Source organism: Prosopis cineraria, unplaced genomic scaffold (genome assembly GCF_029017545.1).
Source record: "Prosopis cineraria cultivar Desert tree isolate PC_DT_omini unplaced genomic scaffold, ASM2901754v1 PC14, whole genome shotgun sequence".
NCBI lineage: Eukaryota > Viridiplantae > Streptophyta > Magnoliopsida > Fabales > Fabaceae > Prosopis > Prosopis cineraria.
This window is the reverse complement of record NW_026555345.1, coordinates 6818272-6840737: the sequence shown is the minus strand read 5'-3', so window position 1 is coordinate 6840737 and position 22466 is coordinate 6818272. Positions and strand designations below refer to the sequence as shown.

Sequence of the window (22466 nt, the reverse complement as noted above, 5' to 3'; positions counted from 1 at the left end):
GGTATAATTAATTATGAAAAAATTAGTTAATGTAATTGATTTTTATTATAATTAATTATGTTATAGATGTTCAACTTATTATAAAGGACATTGTCTTTTAAGATATACATATTAATATAATTATATATGATATTATTAAATTTGTTAAATTCTATTTCACAAGAAAAATATGTATAATAGTGATCCAATTAATGTTTAACATATATGTGATTAATTATGAAAATTATATTTGAAAATCATATTAAAAATATAAAAATATTTTATAAAAATTTAAATTATATTATAATATTAATAATATTTTTTCCATATTAATCTTCATCACAATCTGCTATATATGTTTTGATTTTAAGATCCCATAACTTTATTTTCTATGCATACATTTATCTTGCCGGTCAAAGTATTGGAAAATTTTGTTTGAACACCACCGTCTTCAGACAATATAAAAGGTGTCATCCTTTGCTAGAGATTGAAGGTATCTTGGATCGATCGAAAATTCTGACAAATGATAATGGAGTCAAATGCGATAATGGATTATAAAAGAGCAAATGACAAATGAGGACCTTATAAGAGCTTTAATGTCAAATTAAAACTTTTCAACATTGATGTTTCCAAATTTCAGTACTTCTTCAACCATGTTTCAATACTAAAATTTTTAATTTGACATTAATGTTATTACAAGGTCTTTATTTATCATTCTCTCATTATAAAAGGCAGTTGCAGATTGTTTAAGAGAAAACAGAGTTCTAGAAGGAAAGTCTATTATCGGAAAAAAATGAGGTGTTTGGGTTGTATTTAGCAAAACCATAATTTTGGTGGGTAAAATTGATTATACCAGCGTATTCAAACAGGCATTAAATGGGGTTCTTGAACTGACTTTTGCATGTAATTGTGTTGAAGCCTTTTTTATTTTCTTTTTTTTGTTTTTGATAAAATGAAGCCTGTTCTTCTATCAAAACAACAACTTAGCCCGGTGTGTAGCCCAAGAATCCTCCTTGGATGGACAAAATTGACTGTCGCCCGACCTATCACAAGATGACTAAATATTAAGAACAGGTACAAAAACGTTGAGCCCAAAGAAGATGGCCCGTTTTCCAATCTATCTAAAATGGCCCTTCATTGAAAATAAATCCTCAACCTTTTATCTGGAGGCCTGTGTGTATATTATTAGAAGAATTAGAGTATTGTATAGCCTAAAAAGTACAGTATAAAAATTCAGATCAACTCACTTAATTGAATTAGTAAATTATTAAATTAATTTCTTGACCTGTTTAATAAAATTATTTTTTTATAAATGGTTTAATCACAATTTGATTATAATTTTTATAATTAACTCTTGAACTAATATCTTGACTAATTTAATTACTGATTCAGTTTGAGTACCTTACTAAAAGGAAGCAGGGCAAGCACTTTCAAGTCATTAAGTCAAAGATTTCACCAACTTATATATATATATATAGAGAGAGAGCAAAAGAGACTTAACCAACTTCAGGAAAGGGGAATAAAAAAGTGTTTTCCGTGTCATCGAAGAGTAGCAAATACACCACCAAGGGCTAAGTTTACAACTAATTTTTAGATTGTTTAAAAAAAATTAATGCATGTATTTTACATATTTAATCAAACACTTATTAATAGAATAATGCTTTAATATGATTTGATGAAGCCACAATGACACTTCACTTATGATAAATTTGATGGTTATGCAGCTCAAATGTTGCTTCATATGTGTATAGTCATTGGGGAGGAAACTAACGCAACATTTAGTATCTACAAAAATATTTTCTATAAAAAAAGAGAAATACACTTAAAAAAAAAAGTGGAGATAAGTGTATTTTATATTTTTTTCTAGAAAATATTTTTCTGCATACCAAATATTGCATAAAAGTAACTAGGTCCCCCGCGAGTAATTAACACAATAACACCTGTAGTCTAATTTCTCATCAAGTCCTAGAACTTAATTATTACTAGTTTACTACCTTTGTATTTGGCTTATGGTGATGTTGTAAGGCAAGGTGATGACGTTTTGCTAAACTTGCACATTATGATGTTGCGGATAGTTAGAAGTTGTTTTATTATAATTGCTTTTTTGAGAATGATAAACAAATCTCATCTAAATAGGCAAGTGATACAAAAAATTACAAAATATGATAATTATTTTAGAGCCCCTAGGGATTTATCTTGCATTAATTTTTTTCACAAAATGATACTAATAAAACAATTATTTGACTAAAATAATATGGAAATTAAATATTTTTATTAATTAGCATAAAATATTAATCACAACCCTCCAGCTTTTTTCTGATCACTAATCTGTGAATCAATATCTTGATCAATGGTTTAATGGTTGATCAAGTTTTGCATGCCTTACTTGTCGCAAAACTTTCAATGCAAGTAACCTACGTGTTTGTTTGGAATTCCACTTAGTTAGCTTAAAAGTTAGTTAGAAATAAAAAAATATGTTTGGCTAAGAGTAGTTGATAAATGAACTTTTCTTTCTCAACTACAGTTTAAGTTGGAAGCTAGATTTTGAAGCTTTAGCATTAGTTACGTTGAAATCTAACCATTAACAACATCTAATGCATTTTAAATTTATTGAATACCCTGTTTATCCTTTCACATTTCCTTTTAAAAATTGATATTTTCATTATTTATAAATTTAACATTTTTATTATTTGTAATATATATACATATATATATATATATTCTTTAAATAGATCTAATTTAATTTTTGTTAGTATTTAAAAATATTTTCTACATTAATACATTAACTCTTTTTATTTTTATAATTATAATTTTAATATTTTCTTGAATTTATTAAATTTCATACTTATATGTGTGTGTGAGAAAGAGAAACATACAAATGTCTTTTTTAGGTTTTTTGTTTAGTACCATTTTTTTAATATTTAAATTTGGTTTTTAATTATATCATTCAAATAAATTTTAGTTTGTCAAATTAAATTTTAATAAAAAAGTATTCAAACATAAATTACATAATAATAACTCAATTTTAATTTGGAAACTGTACTTTATGTAAAATATAGTTCTGCAGCGTTAATCCAAACAAGCTCGTTGAATTTCACTGCCAACAAACAGGGGTGGAGAAGTTGAGATTAAAAGATACATATAATATAAAGTTTGATATAAATCTGAAGGCAACGGAAATACATAGTACCTATACAACAATATCAAGAAAATATTTAAAACTGGTTCCCACAAGGTAAGTTCAAAATCTTGCTCCCCTGTTTCAAATCTTAGTGCTCTGCTTTGTCGCGTTTGAGTGATTAAGAAATGGTCAATAAGCTGTCCAGCAGCAGAACTGCTTGAGGAATGCTTTTTGATTCCTGAAAGAAAGATATAAGTTTTGCTTCATTGCAAATTAAAGTTTATCACTTAGCGGTGTGAGCACTGAGCAACAATTACATATGGCTCTCAGTAAAGGCAAAATGTCAACGGACTGATGGAATTACCCACAAAATTGAGTCTAGTAGAATAAATTAGTTCCACACATGATAAACCACGTTAAGAGAAGTATCCATATTTAATGTACACTAATGACACTATGTATAGTATAAGATTGACTTCAATAAAAGAATACTGTGAGCAAAAAGCCAATGGAGTTGCCTGGTAAAGTGGAGCACGTTGTGATGAGAATCAATGGCCACTCTTGCTCAGCTGTCTAACAAGTGGGACCCACACATTCATCTGCCACAATCACACTTGCATAAATAAATGAACTCCATTAATTTGATAATTTCTTCTCTTGCCTGTATCAATACATTCAGACTCTCAGATCCATCCCTGGAATCTGCATCATGCCTACCTCTGTAAACAACAGAACTTCACAGAGAGTTTACTTCCATACCTGAACAGAAGAAATTCAGAGGATCTGGAAGTGTAGTGAAGGAGGGAAGTAACCATTGATTCTCATCACAAGCTGCACCACTCTACACAGAGATGAGATGGATAGATACAGCAATGTCTGTCTTTTATGTGTGTGTGTGTGTTATTATTGATGCTTGAGAATGCAGTACCTGAATGAATCCACCATTGGCATGGCATTTTGTACTACCATTTTTTTGGTGCTTCCTCCATCTCTCTATCACCCTTTTGATTGTACTACCGTACTGAATTTTTGTACTATATCTCCATTATTTTGCACAATTATCACCTTATCTAATCACTTTTCCTTCACATTTTCCAATTTATTTATTTATTTAATCTTCAATTAAGACTTAGTTCAAACTTGATTGCCCCAACTTGTCGGCAGTTTCAGACTTCGCTGCTGCACCCATATGGTGGGCTTTGGGCCTGATGTAATTTTTTAAATTAAAAAATAAAAGTTTATTGAATTATTTGTTAGCCATGAGCAGTATTTTCTGATACATGATACAACAAGCAAGACCAATATTAGTATGACATAATCTTGACTACAAATATTTATTGAAATCAACTTTTAAATATATATTTTTTATGTTCTAAACTAACATGAGTATTTATAATTTGGCCATATTGTTAGGGAATTTGAAAGCAAATGGATAAGAAATTATACATATTCGCGGTTAAAATATTGCTTAGTTCATATAAATTAGACACGTCAGACATTTTCTCTGAGCTGAAAAGTGATAAAAGGTTGTTTGTGTATGGACTTAGTCAACTTTTTTTTAAGGGTCAATGATGGTCGGTAAGATATTGACTCTATATGGACGTTTTGGGCTAGTACCAATTGTTGGATGTTTGGGTTGTGGGCTGTGATAAATTGGGCCAAATCACAACGAGCGTTCTAGGATTAATTAATTAATAATAATGTGCTAATTAGAATCTTCTATCTTAAATCCAGTGTACTGATAATCTCTCATATTAATTAATAGTATTATATATTTTATAGTGATAAATAATAATAGTATGTAATTCATTTTAATTAAATTTTATATAGTTTGTGATGGATGATAATCAATGTTGATGTCCACTTGTGACCATGTGCAACCTTTTCTTTACTGTTTTTACTTTTTAGACCAAACACCAAAGAGCGCGGATCAAACAAATCCGTGAGTGGACAGAGCGTTGGCAACCAAAAAAACAAAAGACAATAGATCAACGTATCATACTATCATATCATTTCTCTTGGAAGAATACTTTAAATTTGTTGATTCCTTGTAACTGAAATGTTATATTTTACAACACTGTCATTGGAATCACTGTCATATCATATTTGAAATTTTAATCATTAGGGGTGGTTTGGCATGAAAAATAAAAATAATCAAAAATCAATATAATAAATCTAAAAGTAGCAGGCTTACTTTAAAATGGATAAAGCGATAACCGAATAGAATAATCGTAGAAACATAGTAATCTTATATAACTAAAATTTTGGGTATTAAAAATGTATCTTACACCACGTTTAAAAATGGATTATTATATTCCTTACTATTTATTTTATAAGAATATTTCTTTAAAACATACCAAGCAGATCTCAATATCAAATGCTTGGGATCATGACAATTTATGACAATGGATAACTTGATGTAAGAAAATGAATAACTCATTTTACCATGATAATAATAAGGAATAAAATTAAGATTCAATAATGACACAAACAATTCCTATAGGTCAATAAATAATTTCATGTTAGGAAATAAATAACTTCAGTATGGGAAATGAACAACTCGTTTTACCATTATTACAACACCCGAAATAAAATAAAGATTCAATAATAGCACAAATAACTCCTACAGGTCAATGAACAACTTCTTGTAAAGAAATGAATGACTTTATTATGAGCAATAAACAACTTATTTTGCCATGATTATGACATTTGAAATAAAATCAAGATTCAATAATTGTACAAATAACTTTTATAAGTCAATGAATAACTTCATACAAGAAAATGAACAACTTCACTTAAAAATTAGAGAATATGAGAGATAACGAGGTAATTTTACTATGCATTTTTAATTTACTTTAACACCCTTGATCTGAAGTGAATTTTTAAAATTTAAAGAGTTTTCTTTCTTTTATTTAAGTATGATCAAGGGGTTTTAAACAAAAAATTTTCAGAAGTTTCCCCTGCTTCAACCCTCGTTCACTTTCAATTCTGGATTTTAGTAATCAGCATGTAGCAGTCTCAGCTGCCACTATCAAAATTAATTAGGAGACGTTTGCCCTTTGCTTTCCACATTCACCGAGAAATTATTCGTTTTTTTTTTTTTTTGGGAGAGGGCGGTGAACTGAATAACTTTTGTATTTAAATAAAGAACAGAGAAACAATGAGCCTCCATCCATACGACATTTTTTTTTTTTGGTAGAAATTCCAAATGCCATGTTGATACCCGGCTCATCAAACTGTAAGACTGAACCACAAGACACTCTCGTAGAATCCATTGCCCGGCATTGTGGAATATGTTTCACCTTTTTATTGGGCGAGTTACCTGGGGAATTGTTGAATACTGTAGGCCCAGAGTCCATTTCAGGCCCACAATTCCATAGTAGAAGCTAAATGGCTCGAGCTTGCGTCATTGAAATAAATGGGAAGAATTTTCTCAAATTTTCTGTCTTTTCCTTATAGAAATTAGAATACATATAGCAATACATCCATATAGTTTGATTTCATTTTATTTTTAGTCCCTCTAATTTTATTTCCTTATTCCTAATCCATGTAATTTGATCTATTTGTAATATTAGTTTCTACAATTTTAAAAATACACACAGTTATATAAGATAAGATGCATTACTGTGACACATGGTGACGATTGCCTCACTTTCCGTAAGACAGAGAGGACTTGATTTCGGTGATCAACACTAAAATATTGTCGTTTGGTAGTATTTTTTTTTTTTTTGCTTGTTTAAACCACAAATTTATTATAATAATAATAATAAATAAATATTATAAAATTATTAGTTTACATTTAATAAATAAATAAATATTAAGATGTTAAAATTAAACCTGAATAATTTAACTCATTAAAATTTAACTTGAATAGTTTATATATAAATTTTAATCTGAACAATTCAAAACTATACTGAAAAAATTAGATTTGTAACTAAAATATTTTTTATTTTATTGATTTTATACAGTTATTTATTTATGAGAAATAATATCATTCAAGATATGATCGAGTCTTAAATATTTGTATTTCTCTTACCATAAATTCAGACATCGCTTTGTTAAGTATAAGAAGCTAACTCATTTTTCTAGACTCAACTTTTATTTTAAAATTTTCAGATCATTTTTTTATTTTTTAAATACAGTTTTAAACTGTTCAAAGCAAAATTTTTATTTAAACTATTTAGATTCAATTTTAACATCTTAACATTTATTTATTTATTAAATATTAAAATAATAATTTTATAATATTTATTTATTATTATTATAATGAATTTTTGATTTTAAAAAGCAAAAAAAAATAAAATAAAATCACACTGCAGCAGTGTTTTGTTGCTGAGCGCCACGGTGTACCAAAGCCGAATCCGCAAAACAAATGCCACTGCATCGTTCCTGAAAAGATTGTCCTACGATTTTTTTTTTTTTGTGGGGTGGGGAGGGCATGAATTTATCAAAGAATAATGAATGGATAAAAATGACTTCATGCAATGGATAATATATTTAATCGTAAATTTAAAAATTTTAAAAATGGATAATATATTCAATCGTAAATTTTAAAAATGTATTTTAAATTGAAACCTCAATTGTAAAAATTGAAAGTTAATTAGGTTATACATTGTTGAAGTTTCATAAATTTAAAAAAATTAATTATTAATAACGGAAATTCAGCTTTGAAAATAAAAAATTACTTGAAAATTTATTATAAATTGTAAAATTTTATCAAAATTTTAAATCTTAGTTATAATATTTTAAGCTTAGTTGTAAATTCCTATAGGTCTAACATAAGTATGAAAAAAAAATCAGTCAACATTTTAAATTCTTGAATTAGTTCCTTGGCCATTTAATTTTCAACAAAATTTTCACAATTTACCATTGCTGTTCATCCTTTTCTATAACTAAACTTTGCTAACCACGTAAAGATATTGATCATCCATTTACTTTATACTTTTAACCTTATAATCCATTCTCTATTACTTATTTAACAAATTTGTGATCACTCACTATTATTTTTTTGTTTACTCTTGTCATCGTTCTACGTCATTTGTCCTCTAATAAAGATGTTGAGCTCAGCAGTCATTTATATATATATATATATTAAAAAAAAAAGATGTCGAGCTCAGCATACATACATGCATATATATATGTTTAAAAAAAAAAAAAAAAAGATGTTGAGCTCAGCTCCAAAAGGCTGGAGAGACAGATTATGAACTTAAAATAATGAAGCACGTCCCCGCTCAAAAAGTTGTTCCCAACATTGTATAAGGAAACGTCATCATCCCTCTTCTTTTACTTTCTCTTCTTTCTTCCTTTCTTTCTTTCTTCCTTTCTTTCTTTCTTTCTTTTTTGGTTTGGCTTCAGTCTCGGTACATTATATTAAAATTGGTTTTCATTGGATTCCAATTTAAGTAATTTTGAATTTTTTCAAAGAATTTTGGAAAAATAATCCATACTGTAACCATTATTTTTTCTCAAAATATATAGAAAATTTTTTTCTTGGCGACTTTATCTTGTTCTTGGCGGTATTGATGGTTCTTTGATTGGTGTTGTTGGATCTATCGTCGATGCTTGAATTTGAATTATTAATGTTGGGAAAAATTTATGGAACATTTTTTGTTTCTTCTTTCTTTCTTTTTGGCATCAGGCAGTTGTTTACGCAGAAAGTCTTTCATGGATAGAAAACTGATTTCTGTAAATGGATTTTTTAAAAAGTAATCACTTTAATATTCGCAACTCACACTTGCTATTTACAAAGGATTATTATATGCTATTGAACCTTGTTGTTTAGGGATAATTTGGTAAATTCCCAAGTCAAACGATTTGCAAAGGGGTTGATGTCTTCTTCTCCCTCCTCCTCTATAGCTTACTGTCATTATCTTCCTCTTATTCTTTTTGTTTTTTCCACCTTTCTCTTATTCCCTTCTAATTTTAATTTTAACATTTTTCCTATTTTGTTATTTTTGGATAACAAACCGGAAAAAAAAAATCATTCATTCGTGATATTCTTTGTATCCACTAAATCGATATGACGGTGACAAATATTGAAGCTGTTCATAATGAAGTAAATAAGAATTGTTAAATAATAGTTATAAAATATTTCGTTCAAAAAAATAACAGTTATAAAATAATTGTTTGTATTATAATTGTTATTTAAAATAAATGTCTTCTCTTCCCTTCTTCGAAAACCATTCGTATAGTTATAACTACTCTTTATCAGATTTTACATCTAATATGGTGCTTTTCCATACATATAACCTGACCTAAGAATTGAATGCTGGTCAATGCGTGTTCAAGGGACCCTGACGATCTGCCACTTTTTAAAAATTGATTGTCGTCATTAATTGGTGAGGTTTCAATTTTTTTTTCCTTAAAAATAACTCGTTTGATCTTTTTTAGCTTCAACTTAATTATAACTTACTTCTTAAATTTTAATTCACCATAACTTTATATTTATAATTTTAACTTAAATATAATTTAATTTTTAAATTTTAACTTTTATAATTTAATTCTCATAATTTTAATTATTTTTAATATTGATCTTTACATTTAAAAAATAAAATTATAAAGATTAAAATTATTTTAAAAATTTAACCTTTATACTCTTTATAAATATTAAAATGATTTATTAACTTCAAATATTAGTCTTAAATTTTAACATAATTTAAATATTTAAATATTTATTTTTTAGAAATATAGGGATTACTATTTTAAATGTTTAAAATTATAAAGACTAAGTTAAAAGAGTTAAAATTTAAGAATTAAATTATCATCAAGTTGAAATTATAATTATCAAATGATTTTTTTTTAAATATAGTCTCTGATATTTGGTGAGGTAAGCCCTTAGGGTCAAAGGGGCAACGATTATGAATTAAAATTTATAAGTAATGCATCACATTCCACTGAATTACGACCCTCGTCATAAATTAATGAATCTTTATTTCTGTCTTTTATTTTTTCTTTTTGTGGTGACATAATAATAATCTTTCGAAAAGATATACTTATGTGGCATCAGCCTCTTATTTTATCTACATCATCGTGCATTCATGCCTCATTGTACTTTTAATTTTTTGGCACATTGTTTGCATCATCATATCAGCCTCTTATCTTCTCCACGTAGTTTATAGACCCCATTTGTGCTTTCCATTCTATTCTTATATAAATTATTTTGGCTATCATCCGTTTAATCTTTTAAAATATAGTACTCTCTCCCTCCTCTGTTATGAGATATTTTTTAAAAAAATATCATGTTAAAAATATAATGCATTTTTAAGTTTTTTAAAATATAATTAATAATTTTTTTTCAAAATATCCTTGGTTAGGGACTGTAATTATTTATGGTTTTGTAATTGAGACATCATATGAAATAAGGCTAAATATGAAAAGAATGTTAAATTTTAAAAAATAATTAATTAACTTATTAATGATGCAATTCAGTTAAAAAGTATTCTTGAAGGAAGAGGTATATAGAAAAGATTATAATGGGAAACACGAGTTGATTTTCCGCGGCACTGGTGACCTCATTAAAAGCATGATATATGCTATACAATGTACATGTTTAACTAGGTACTTCCCTTAAATTTTTTTATGTAAAAAAACTTAGACTTGATATGACGCATTCACTGCCCTTTTTTAAAGATTCCTCTTGCGTGGACCGTGACGTGCACTAAACTTGTCTCTATTTAAACTTGCTTGTTTGTATATTCCTCTTACTTGATTCCAACACAGCACATCATCGTCCCTTGGCTGGATCTGTCTCTATTAAACCTGCAGGGAGCAGCGTCCAATATTCCAACAAGCTCATGGCTGATTCATTTAGGTCAGTTTCTCAACTTCTATATTTTCTCCCCTTTTTCTCCAGGGATGGTTTATTCTCTCTCATGTTTCATAATCTTGTTTTTTAAATCATTATTCATGAAATTAATCCTGGTCAAATTTCCATCTTGGAGCTTTAATTTGAAAAATAAAGTTTCCATCGTAGCACTAAAAGTCCAGGATCAAAATGCAAGAGAGTAGCAATGCATTATCAGCTCCCGTTGCATAAACCCACTAATTATTGGATTAGGGATCTCTAATATGCTCTTCTCTAATGTCCCTTGTAATATCCCAACTTTTTAATTTTATTTTTTATTTTTTTTAGATCATTAGCTTCTACATAAAATAAAAGACATTTAAATATCTTGATGTCTCAAAATAGTAAAGATTTATATTTTTTATAATTTTTAAATTAAAATATCACAAATACCCCCTTTTATTTTTGAAAAATCATAAAAAATATAAATTTTAATCATTTTGAGATATCAAGATATCCAAATATCTCTTATTTTATGTAGAAGTCAATGATCCAAAGAAAAATGAAAAACGAATTTGGGATGTTGGGGCATTATGAGGAGCATTAGAAAATGGCACATTAGAAGCCCCTAACCCCTAGTTATTTCAGTTAGTTTGTTTGTGCGCTGCATTGCTAAAATAATTCATTGTTCCAGCAACAAAGTGGAGGATATTAGTCGAGTTATATGAATTGGCATAAATAACATGTTATAAGTTGGATTAGGATGAACAAACTAGATTTTTTCTAGCCAGGACTAGATAATTTATACAGTAAATGAGCAAACCCTGACGAGTTAGAATCAGCAGCTTTAACTCATTAAAAAATATTGAAGACTGAAAATGAAGGAGTTTCTAGCATTTTTGCTGTGTACAATTTTCTTTAGTAATTTTTTTTCCTTTCCGCAAAAAAAAAACTTCATAAGGCAACAATTGAACATACCTCAAATCAAATTAAAAAAAATAAAACCCTAACCTGAATTAATGTAATGCACTCATTGTACTGATGCTCTCCTCTAGTCCTCCCAAGTCTCAATATCTCATTCGGTTGGTAGGTCAATCCTTACTAGTCACTACTCACTCTTAAACTTTCGCCAATTCTCACACTCCATCACTGCAAGTCTCAGACCAGTCTAAAAGGGTTGGTCAGGTTGTGAATTTTTTAGATCATTTTGGTGTAAATTTTTTTAAATAAAATAATGCATAAAAAAGAGTTAAGTGGATTGGTAGATTGGACCATTTGACACACTATTCCACAGAGATTGGATTGGCTTGAAATTTTTTCAATCCATATGAAAATATGTTTAGACCCATCCTGCGCATATTCCCCCAACTCATATAGGTTATTCTATATGGTTCGAGTTGGTCTGCATTTACACATCTATCTACCATGTTGAATTTTGTATTTAATTGGAATTGGGTTGTGAGAAAATAACTTAAACTATAGATCGTCTTCTTCTTTTAAAACTAAATGGGGATATCAAGTATTGCTTTCACATGTGAGACATCTGGTCATACTTTGCTGTCCCTGCTCACTTTTTCTCCTTTCTTCTTATTAAATGGGGCTGTTGAACTGAGTTTTTGCATGTAATTGTATCGAGGCCTATTATTTTACCAAAACAACAGCTTAGTCCGGTGCATAGCCCAAGAATTCTCTTGGATTGCCAAAATTGACTCCCGAACCGACCGACCATTAGATGACTATGAAGAGCAGGTCCAAAAAAGTTGAGCCCAAGGAAAATGGCCCCTTTTCCAATCTATCTAAAATGCCCCTTTAATCAAAAATGAATCCTAAACTTTTATCCGGAGGCTTGTATATGTTATTGGAAGAATTAGAGTATTGATTGCCTAAAAACTATAGTATAAAAATTCAAGTTAACCTTTCTAATTGAATCAGTAAACTGTTAAATCGATATCTCGACCTGTTAAATAAAATGCTTTGTTTATAAATGACTTGATCACAATTCAACTATAATTTTCACAATTAACTCTAAAATTATTATCTTAATCAATTTGATGACAGGTTCATTTTCAGAACCTTATTGAAAAAAAGCAGGGCAAGCACTTTCAAGTGATTAAGTCAAAGACATTACCAACTTCTGTGTGTAAGCTAAAAAGAATTAACCAACTTCAGAAAGGAAAAATATGTTTTCCATGTCATCAAGGCGTAGCAAGTACCCCAACGAGGGCTAAGTTGATAACCAATGTTTATATTTTTTTTAAAAAAAATTCAATGTATGTATTTTACATATTTAATTTGATTTGAGGAAGCCACAATGACACAACACTTATGATAAATTTGATGGTTGTGCAGCTCAAATCCATGGCATGCTATATTTGCATTTCTAATTCCAGCAATAGGAATGGTTGTTCAGATGCACTATCCCAATTCATCACCTTTAGATGAACACCCTGCAAATATGTGGATTTTCATTTCATGTTTGTTTCTCTATTGCTTCTCATTTGGATACAACATCAAGTGCCAAATTTCTGCCCCAACTGATACTACTTACCTCAAGTACTCACTCAAGGCAGCTTTTATCTCTGGAAGTTTGGCTTATGCTTCTCTAATATCTGTGCTGGTCCCACATTTTCTTCAACTACTTGTTTTCATCATTTGTTTGATGTTACTATTCATATACTTTTTCCGCAAAAAGATAATTCAAATTTGTGAAAATGCTGCTTCATATGTGTATAGTCATTGGGGAGGAAACTAAGGCAACATTTAGTATCTAGAAAAATATTTTCTATAAAAAAAAGAGAAATACACTTTAAAAAAAGAAAATGGAGATAAGTGTATTTTATATTTTTTCTAGAAAATATTTTTCTGCATACCGAATATTGCATAAAAGTAACTAGGTCCCCGCAAGTAATTAACAGAATAACACCTGTAGTCTAATTTCTCATTAAGTCCTAGAACTTAATTATTACTAGTTTACTACCTTGTATTTGGCTTATGGTGATGTTGTAAGGCAATGTGATGACATTTTGCTATACTTGCACATTATGATGTTGCGGATAGTTAGAAGTTGTTTTATTATAATTGCTTTTTTGAGAATGATAAACAAATCTCATCTAAATAGGCAAGTGATACAAAAAATTACAAAATATGATAATTATTTTAGAGCCCCTAGGGATTTATCTTGCATTAATTTTTTTCACAAAATGATAATAATAAAACAATTAATTGACTAAAATAATATGGAAATTAACTATTTTTATTAATTATCATGAAATATTAATCACGACCCTCCAACTTTTTTCTGATCACTAATCTATGAATCAATATCTTGATCAATGGTTCAATGGTTGATCAAGTTTTGTCTGCCTTACTTGTCGCAAAACTTTCAATGCAAGTAACTCATGTGCTTGTTTGGGATTCCACTTAGTTAGCTTAAAAGTTAGTTAGAAATAAAAAAATATGTTTGGGTAAGAGTAGCTGAAAAATGAGCTTTTCTTTCTTAACTACAGTTAAGTCAAAAGCTAGATTTTGAAGCTTTAACATTAGTTATGTTGAAATCTAACCATTAACAACATTTAATGCATTTTAAATTTATTGAATACCCTGGTATCCTTTCACATTTCCTTTTAAAAATTGATATTTTCATTATTTATAAATTTAACATTTTTATTATTTATAATATACATACATACATACATACATACATATATTCTTTAAATAGATCTAATTTAATTTTTGTTAGTATTTAAAAATATTTTCTACATTAATACATTAACTCTTTTTATTTTTATAATTATAATTATAATTTTAATATTTTCTTAAATTTATTAAATTTCATACTTATATATGTGTATGAGAAAGAGAAACATACAAATGTCTTTTTTAGGTATTTTTTCACTAGCCATTTTTTTAATATTTAAATTTGGTTTTTAAGTACATCATTTAAATAAATTTCAGTTTATCAAATTAACTTTTTATAAAAAAGCATAAATCACATTATAATAACTGACTTTTAACTCAATTTTAATTTGGAAACTGTAGTTTATGTAAAATATAGTTCTGCAGTGTTAATCCAAACAAGCTCATTGAATTTCACTGCCAACAAACAGGGGTGGAGAAGTTGAGATTAAAAGATACATATAATATAAAGTTTGATATAAATCTGAAGGCAACGGAAATACATAGTACCTATACAACAATATCAAGAAAATATTTAAAACTGGTTCCCACAAGGTAAGTTCAAAATCTTGCTCCCCTGTTTCAAATCTTAGTACTCTGCTTCGTCGCGTTTGAGTGATTAAGAAATCATCAATAAGCTGTCTAGCAGCAGAACTACTTGCGGAATGCTTTTTGATTCCTGAAAGAAAGATATAAGTTTTGCTTCATTGCAAATTAAAGTTTATCACTTAGCGGTGTGAGCACTGAGCAACAATTACATATGGCTCTCAGTAAAGGCAAAATGTCAACGGACTGATGGAATTACCCACAAAATTGAGTCTAGTAGAATAAATTAGTTCCACACATGACAAACCACGTTAAGAGAAGTATACATATTTAATGTCCACTGATGGCACTATGTATAGTGTAAGATTGACTTCAATAAGAGAAAACTGTGAGCAAAAAGCCAATGGAGTTGCCCGGTAAAGTGGAGCATGTTGTGATGAGAATCAATGGCCACTCTTGCTCAGCTGTCTAACAAGTGGGACCCACACATTCATCTGCCACAATCACACTTGCATAAATAAATGAACTCCATTGATTTGATAATTTCTTCTCTTGCCTGTATCAATACATTCAGACTCTCAGATCCATCCTTGGAATCTGCTACCATGCCTACCTCTGTAAACAACAGAACTTCAAACAGAATTTACTTCCATACCTGAACAGAAGAAATTCAGAGGATTTGGAAGTGCAGTGAAGGAGGGAAGTAACCATTGATTCTCATCACAAGCTGCACCACTCTACACAGAGATGAGATGGATAGACACAGCAATGTCTATCTTTTGTGTGTGCGTGCATGCGTGCGTGTGTGTGTGTGAGACCCATATTAGTATGGCATAATATGTTCTAAACTAACATGAGTATTTATAATTTGACCATCTTGTTAGAGAATTTGAAAGCAAATGGATAAGAAATTATACATTTTCGTGGCTAAAATATTGCTGAGTTCATATAAATTAGACACGTCAGACATTTTCTCTGAGCTCAAAAGTGATAAAAGGTTGTTTTGTGTATGGACTTAGTCAACTTTTTTTTTAAGGGTCAATGATGGTCAGTAAGATATTGACTCTATATGGACGTTTTGGGCTAGTACCTATTGTTGGATGTTTGGGTTGTGGGCTGTGATAAATTGGGCCAAATCACAACGAGCGTTCTAGGATTAATTAATTAATAATAATGTGCTAATTAGAATCTTCTATCTTAAATCCAGTGTACTGATAATCTTTCATATTAATTAATAATATTATATATTTTATAATGATAAATAATAATATGTAATTCATTTTAATTAAATTTTATATAGTTTGTGATGGATGATAATCAATGTTGACGTCCACTTGTGCCCATGTGCAACCTTTTCTTTACTTTACTGTTTTTACTTTTTAGACCAAACACCAAAGAGCGCGCATCAAACAAATCCGTGAGTGTGGACGGGGCGTTGGCAACCAAAAAAACAAAAGACAATAGATCAACGTATCATACTATCATATCATTTCTCTTGGAAGAATACTTTAAATTTGTTGATTCCTTGTAACTGAAATGTTATATTTTACAACACTGTCATTGGAATCACTGTCATATCATATTTGAAATTTTAATCATTAGGAGTGGTTTGGTATGAAAAATAAAAATAATCAAAAATCAATATAATAAATCTAAAAGTAGCAGGCTTACTTTAAAAATGATAAAGCCGTAACCGAATAGAATAATAATAGAAACAGAGTAATCTTATATAACTAAAATTTTGTGTATTAAAAATGTATCTTACACCACGTTTAAAAATGGATTATTATATTCCTTACTATTTATTTTATAAGAATATTTCTTTAAAACATACCAAGCAGATCTCAATATCAAATGCTTGGGATCATGACAATTTATGACAACTATTCATCTTGAATTTGTGCTATCCCATTGGCCTTTATACATTGATAAACCATATTTAAATAGAAAGCCATAACCCAAAGCAAGCACAACATTAAGAAATTCACTAAGTTCTCTGTAGGCCCATAAAGCGAAAACAAATCCTACACATGCTTCAACATTATTCCTCAAGTCCTCACCACTAACTCCATAATCACTTCCCCCTAACATAAAATAAACTCTCTTGACAACCAACTAAACCAAAACAAAACTTAATTTGTGAACCCTACAATAGTAGCATGGGGCTGCAAGGCCTTGGCATCTGGGCTGGGCTCAACAGTTGGGCTGGGCTCAACGGGCTTGCTGAGGAGCTCCTGAGGGAGGTCCTTGATGCCCTTGAGGTAGAAAGTGTAGAAGAGCTTGAAAGGGAACACAATCTGGTGGAGCTTGACCTGGCCGGTGGCCCCCTCAAAGATGCCGGAGCCGCCGGTGACGGCGAGATATGTGTCCTCGTACGTCAGATACGCGCCCTGAACGGCAATGTGACCGTAGTCTCCGAAGTAGAAACTGTAGATGGCCTCGTATCTGTCTCCTTTCTTCTCAGGCTTGTGCTCGATCAGAATGCAGATTCCTGCGGTTATGCCCACGCGCTTCTGCATACACCCTGTGTACAACTGCAGTTCCCCAACACACCCCAGAAATTAATTCCCGGGAAACAAACAGATATGGGAAAAATAATAACCATGTTTCATTTTTTTTATTTGCTGGGCTGTTGAATTCATGGTAAATAACTTATGAGTTACAATTTTATTGAATTAGATATATATTTTTACTTTTTTTTTTCTTATTAAGACAAATCAGTTGCATAAGCTAGACATGTGAAGAGTGCTCAGTGTAATGAATGTAAGAAATGTGACACCGTAACCATTTACAACTCGTAAATATTTACTATCAATTTTATTTTGAATATTGAACAAATAAAATTGTTAGTGAATTTTAAATTAAAAATAAAAAAGCATGATCATTTCAAACTTGAGAAAGAGATCTCGTTAGTTTTCTTATTCCTAAACCTGCAATTTTACCGGCTCAAATAAATATACTATATGACGAAGGATCCAGGAAGCCAAGAGAAATGTTGTTCAGCAATGTATTAGGATAAGATCAAAGGAAAGAAAAAGAGGACTCTCTACTTATTGATCGATAATACAAAAGATGATAGGGAAAATCAACAAAGGAAGAGAAAACTCCATGATCAGGCAAAAAAAAAAGGAAGGAAGTGAGAAACAGTAATGAACAGACCTTGTTGCTGAAGGGGACGAGATCACCGAGGGAATTGACAGGTTTCTGACTCAATCGTAGAATAGCAGGACTTCCACGGTCTCGCTCGTTGATCTCGTAAACGTGCAGTTGTTGAACTTTCTCTGGAAAAAGGGGCAAAAAAAAAAAAGGAAAGAAAACTCAGAAACCAACCAAAAAGATCAACGCAGAATAAAGAGATCGAAGACGGAAAATATGTCAGTAATTAGTCGAGACAGTGAACTTACCAGAGTCAAGAGAGCCAACCTGGCTTCTGCAGGAGAAGGATTGCTTAGGGAGGGAGGAGATGGAGAGAGGAGAAGCGGAGGAAAGCTTGAGATTGGAAGAGATCAGAGAAGAGTTTGAAGAAGTGAAGGATGAGAGCGGTTTGGTAGTGAAGGAAGATACCGGAAGAGAAGCCTTGGGAGAGGAGGAGGAGGAGGAAGATGAGACGGCAGTGAAAGCAGAGGTCGAGAGGGAAGCCATTGGAAGAGAAAGAGAAAGAGAGAGAGAGAGTGGAGTTTGTGGGTGTCAGAGTGGAGAGAAGTAATGGAATCAATCACAGTGATGATGAAAAGTGTGAGTGGAAAAGGGAATTATTTATAAAGAGAAAAAAGGTGGAAGGCGGAGGTAAAGAGGGCACGGGGAGAGCAGGTGGCCGGTGAAAGGATTGAGAGAGAGAGAGAGAGAGAGCGTGGTGGGAAAGGAGGAGGACGGTGTGAATCATGTTGAGAAATGTGAATCAAAAGTCGGAATGATCCACGTTCGGTAATCAACCGGTCAATGATGAGAAGGAGTGGACGGTCATTCCGGCCATTTTAAGATCTTCCTGGTATTTCAGGAAATCCAATAATGCCATAAAATTTTTTTCTAAACATTTATGAGATCAGTTCCATGTCACAATCCTCAAATTCTATTTTTTAAAATTATATATTAAATTATATTAGGAAAATGATAAATAAATTCTATCAAAATAGATGAATGAGTATCATAAAATATGATCAATATTTTAAATTCTTTAGAGATTTATCTCACATAAATTTCTTTTACAAAATTATATTTCTGATCATAAATAAAATACTCCCTCTGTTAAAAAATATAAAATATTTTTTTAGGAGTTGAATGTTTAAAAATATAAGGCATTTTTAATCTTTTGAGATATAATCATTGTCTTTTTTAAAAAATATTCATTTTGATAGTGACTTTATATTTATTATAAGGTGTTTAAGAGGGATAAATATAAAAGGATATGGTTAATTAAAAAGTAGATAACTATTTTATTGGGATGTGAGATTCGATTAAAAATGTTTTATATTTTTTAAGGGAGGAAGTAATAAAAATCTAATTTCTAAAATAAGTTGTTAATAATCAAAGTAAAGTTATTAATATAAAAAACCATAATTAGTAGTCTAATTGTGGAATAATAAATATGTTTTTTATATTAACAATTTCAGCCTAGTAATTAATAATTTCAGTTTAAGCATTAATAATATAATTGATCATAAATTCAATTTAGTTATGTTATAATAATTACACTTTATACGCTCTCAACTTTACTTTTGTTATAAAAATTATAGTTTAAGTTTTAACAATTAGACTTTCAAAGGATCAGAAACATAATTTTACAAAAAATAGTAATAGATAATAAATTCATATGAACTTCAAAGTAATTACCTTATCAAGCCTCCCTCTCCTGTGTAAGGTACTTTTAGAAATAATTTGATGTTTTGAAATATAAAATATTTTGATAAAAATAAAATTTTATTAATCGTGCTTATTTTAATATTACATTTCCTTCCTTAATATATTTTTCTCTAATCTCTCTTTAAGTATGGATTTAATTTAAAGTTATATTAAATTAAGTGTATTTTTGAAAACTTATATTTTTATTTAAAAAATAAGATTATAAAATGTATTTAATAAACTTTATTGATATGCATAATTTTATTTAAAAAAATATCTTATAAATTGAGATAGAAAGAATATTATATTATTAAATCTTTAATCAATGGCATTAATGCGAAAATATTCCCGTAAGAAGACATTACGCTTCTTTTTTACCCGAAATAAAACATTATTCTTGGAAATATTGTTTACGTACGTGTCATAGGAGGAAGGTAAGTAGAAACCGTCCAAAAACGAGTCAATATAAGCCATCTAATTTTAATATTCATACTATTATTGACGATGTCTTAATGATCAAATATTTTATGAACATGTTTTATTTGAAAAATGTTTTCAAATCACGTGTGTTTTTTCGCTATTTGCAATTTGCCAACAAAATGTGTTGGATTTGGGGAACCGACCAGGCGACCACCACTGTCCTTTCCCACCTCTTTTATTCCCACAAAAAATACCAATTTAAAAGTATTTTGTTATTACTTCTCAGTCTCATAATTTGCATAAATCTTTCGTCTATTTATTAAAATTAAGGAATAGTGATATTTTTCATATCCAATTTATTAATTTTTTTCAACTTTCTTTTTCAATAACTAACAAATACAATATTTGTGTTCAATTTCTTTATTTCTTTCGACGCAGCTAGCTCATTTTAATTCCTTGTAAACTCTAATTTATTTTTATTTTTTTGAAAATGATTTAGTGTCAGTCGTTTTTTTTAAATAAAAGACAGTCTGAATTCAATATACACAATAATTTAGTTCTTATTTTTACCCAAAAAAAAAGTCAAGTCTAGCGATTCTAATATAAAAATTAGATAGATTCTAATTTATGTGCCATGTGACATTTGACAAGTGAGTGACAATTACATACACGCGTATATTATATATATTCTATCGATTGATTGACAAGAAGACTGGCTGCTTTTATCTATGTAAAATTTACAACGTTGAATTGGGAAATTTGAATTGGGTTTCCCATCATAACGTTCTGTCTGGTTGACACGAAAGGCGGGGCATGGGGAGTTGGAGATGGAACAGGAAGCAAGAAATTGGATGGAGCTGGAGCTGTTTGGCAAGCTTTTTTTATTTTATTATTATTATTATTTTTTTATTAATTTTTTATACTTGAATGATGCTCTTAGAGATAAGTTGGGTAAGTCTGACTCAATTCAAATCAGGTTTATACATATTAAGTTAAAAATACTTCAACATATAAAACAGTTCATTTAAGCTAACTCGAATAATTAAATTATCAAATATTATTTTATTTTACTTTTAGTGAATTTCAATTTTTATTTAAAAATTAATATTTTTAAATTTTTGTCTTATTTTAATTTTCTATTGTTATTAATAAAAGCATTTAGGTATTTCGATTAAATCTATTCAAGTTTAGACTTGAACTAATTTTTTTTAAAATAAATAAAATTTTTTAAACTCTTAAATTGGGCCTTAAAACTTTTTGAATTTGGCACAACTTACTGATTTTAGATGTTGTTTTCCTCATTTTATAGAAATAATAAGTTAATAAATACTCCAATTTTCATTTCGTACAAAAGTTTATGGAATGTCACTGTATTTACTTGTGAATGCTTGTGAAAAAGACTGTGGCTGTGTAAAACTTGGAAAATGAATTTTAGAAATTAAATTTGTAGTTTTGTAAAAATATATCTCAAATCACATTCCATTCTTTTCTGTGTTCTTGTTCCATGAGGCTAAAGCCTAAAACTATTTGTTCTGACGTTACTTATTATTTAAGAGATCAGAACTATTTTTTCTAACTCTTGTAGAAAAATTGTTGCCTGCCATGTGAGAATAAATAACAATTTCCACAACAATTTATTGTAATATTTTTGACATGTTGCTTGTCATGTACGAATAAGCAATAGTTAAAAATTGTTATGTAAAGATAAAATAGACAAAATTTAATATTTCTTTCTCTACCTACATAAAATTTTAACTTTGCACCTCTTGAATGTAAAATAACTTTAACCATTCTTTCAATACTGTCATGCATTATATTGCGAAAAAGAGATAATTTTTAAAATAATTTTTGATTTTATATAACTGGTAAATTAGTTAATAATTAATAAATTGATACAAATATAAATTGCTCACAGAAAATAAAGTTCCTTTTTTTGAATTTTGAAACTTTGATAGTCCAAATATACGAACCATTTGCAAAATCCACAGCACCTGGTGAGCAGCAAGCATTGAAGACTTTCCTTGAGGAAGAAATTTCTAAGTTATTATTTTGCCTGCACTTGGATAAGTCTGTGGAAGACTTCAATTACAAACAAGTTTGAGA

General features: G+C 29.4%; 1 protein-coding gene and 2 long non-coding RNA genes across 3 annotated transcripts; all 3 read right to left on the bottom strand.

Moving 5' to 3' along the window:
* Positions 1-3101: 3101 nt before the first annotated feature.
* Positions 3102-4029, bottom strand: LOC129293792 (uncharacterized). The gene is made up of 2 exons (XR_008589218.1): positions 3860-4029; positions 3102-3761 (listed from the first exon to the last, which is right to left on the bottom strand). It is a non-coding gene; the product is annotated as an uncharacterized LOC129293792 (long non-coding RNA).
* A 10971-nt stretch (positions 4030-15000) lies between these two features.
* On the bottom strand, positions 15001-15898 carry LOC129293678 (uncharacterized). The gene is made up of 2 exons (XR_008589197.1): positions 15760-15898; positions 15001-15660 (listed from the first exon to the last, which is right to left on the bottom strand). It is a non-coding gene; the product is annotated as an uncharacterized LOC129293678 (long non-coding RNA).
* Positions 15899-16977: 1079 nt separating this feature from the next.
* On the bottom strand, positions 16978-18819 carry LOC129293391 (allene oxide cyclase, chloroplastic-like). The gene is made up of 3 exons (XM_054931326.1): positions 18509-18819; positions 18264-18385; positions 16978-17638 (listed from the first exon to the last, which is right to left on the bottom strand). The coding sequence occupies exons 1-3, from the start codon at positions 18744-18746 to the stop codon at positions 17237-17239; spliced, it is 762 nt and encodes a 253-aa protein (XP_054787301.1). The 5' UTR covers positions 18747-18819; the 3' UTR covers positions 16978-17236.
* Positions 18820-22466: the final 3647 nt, after the last annotated feature.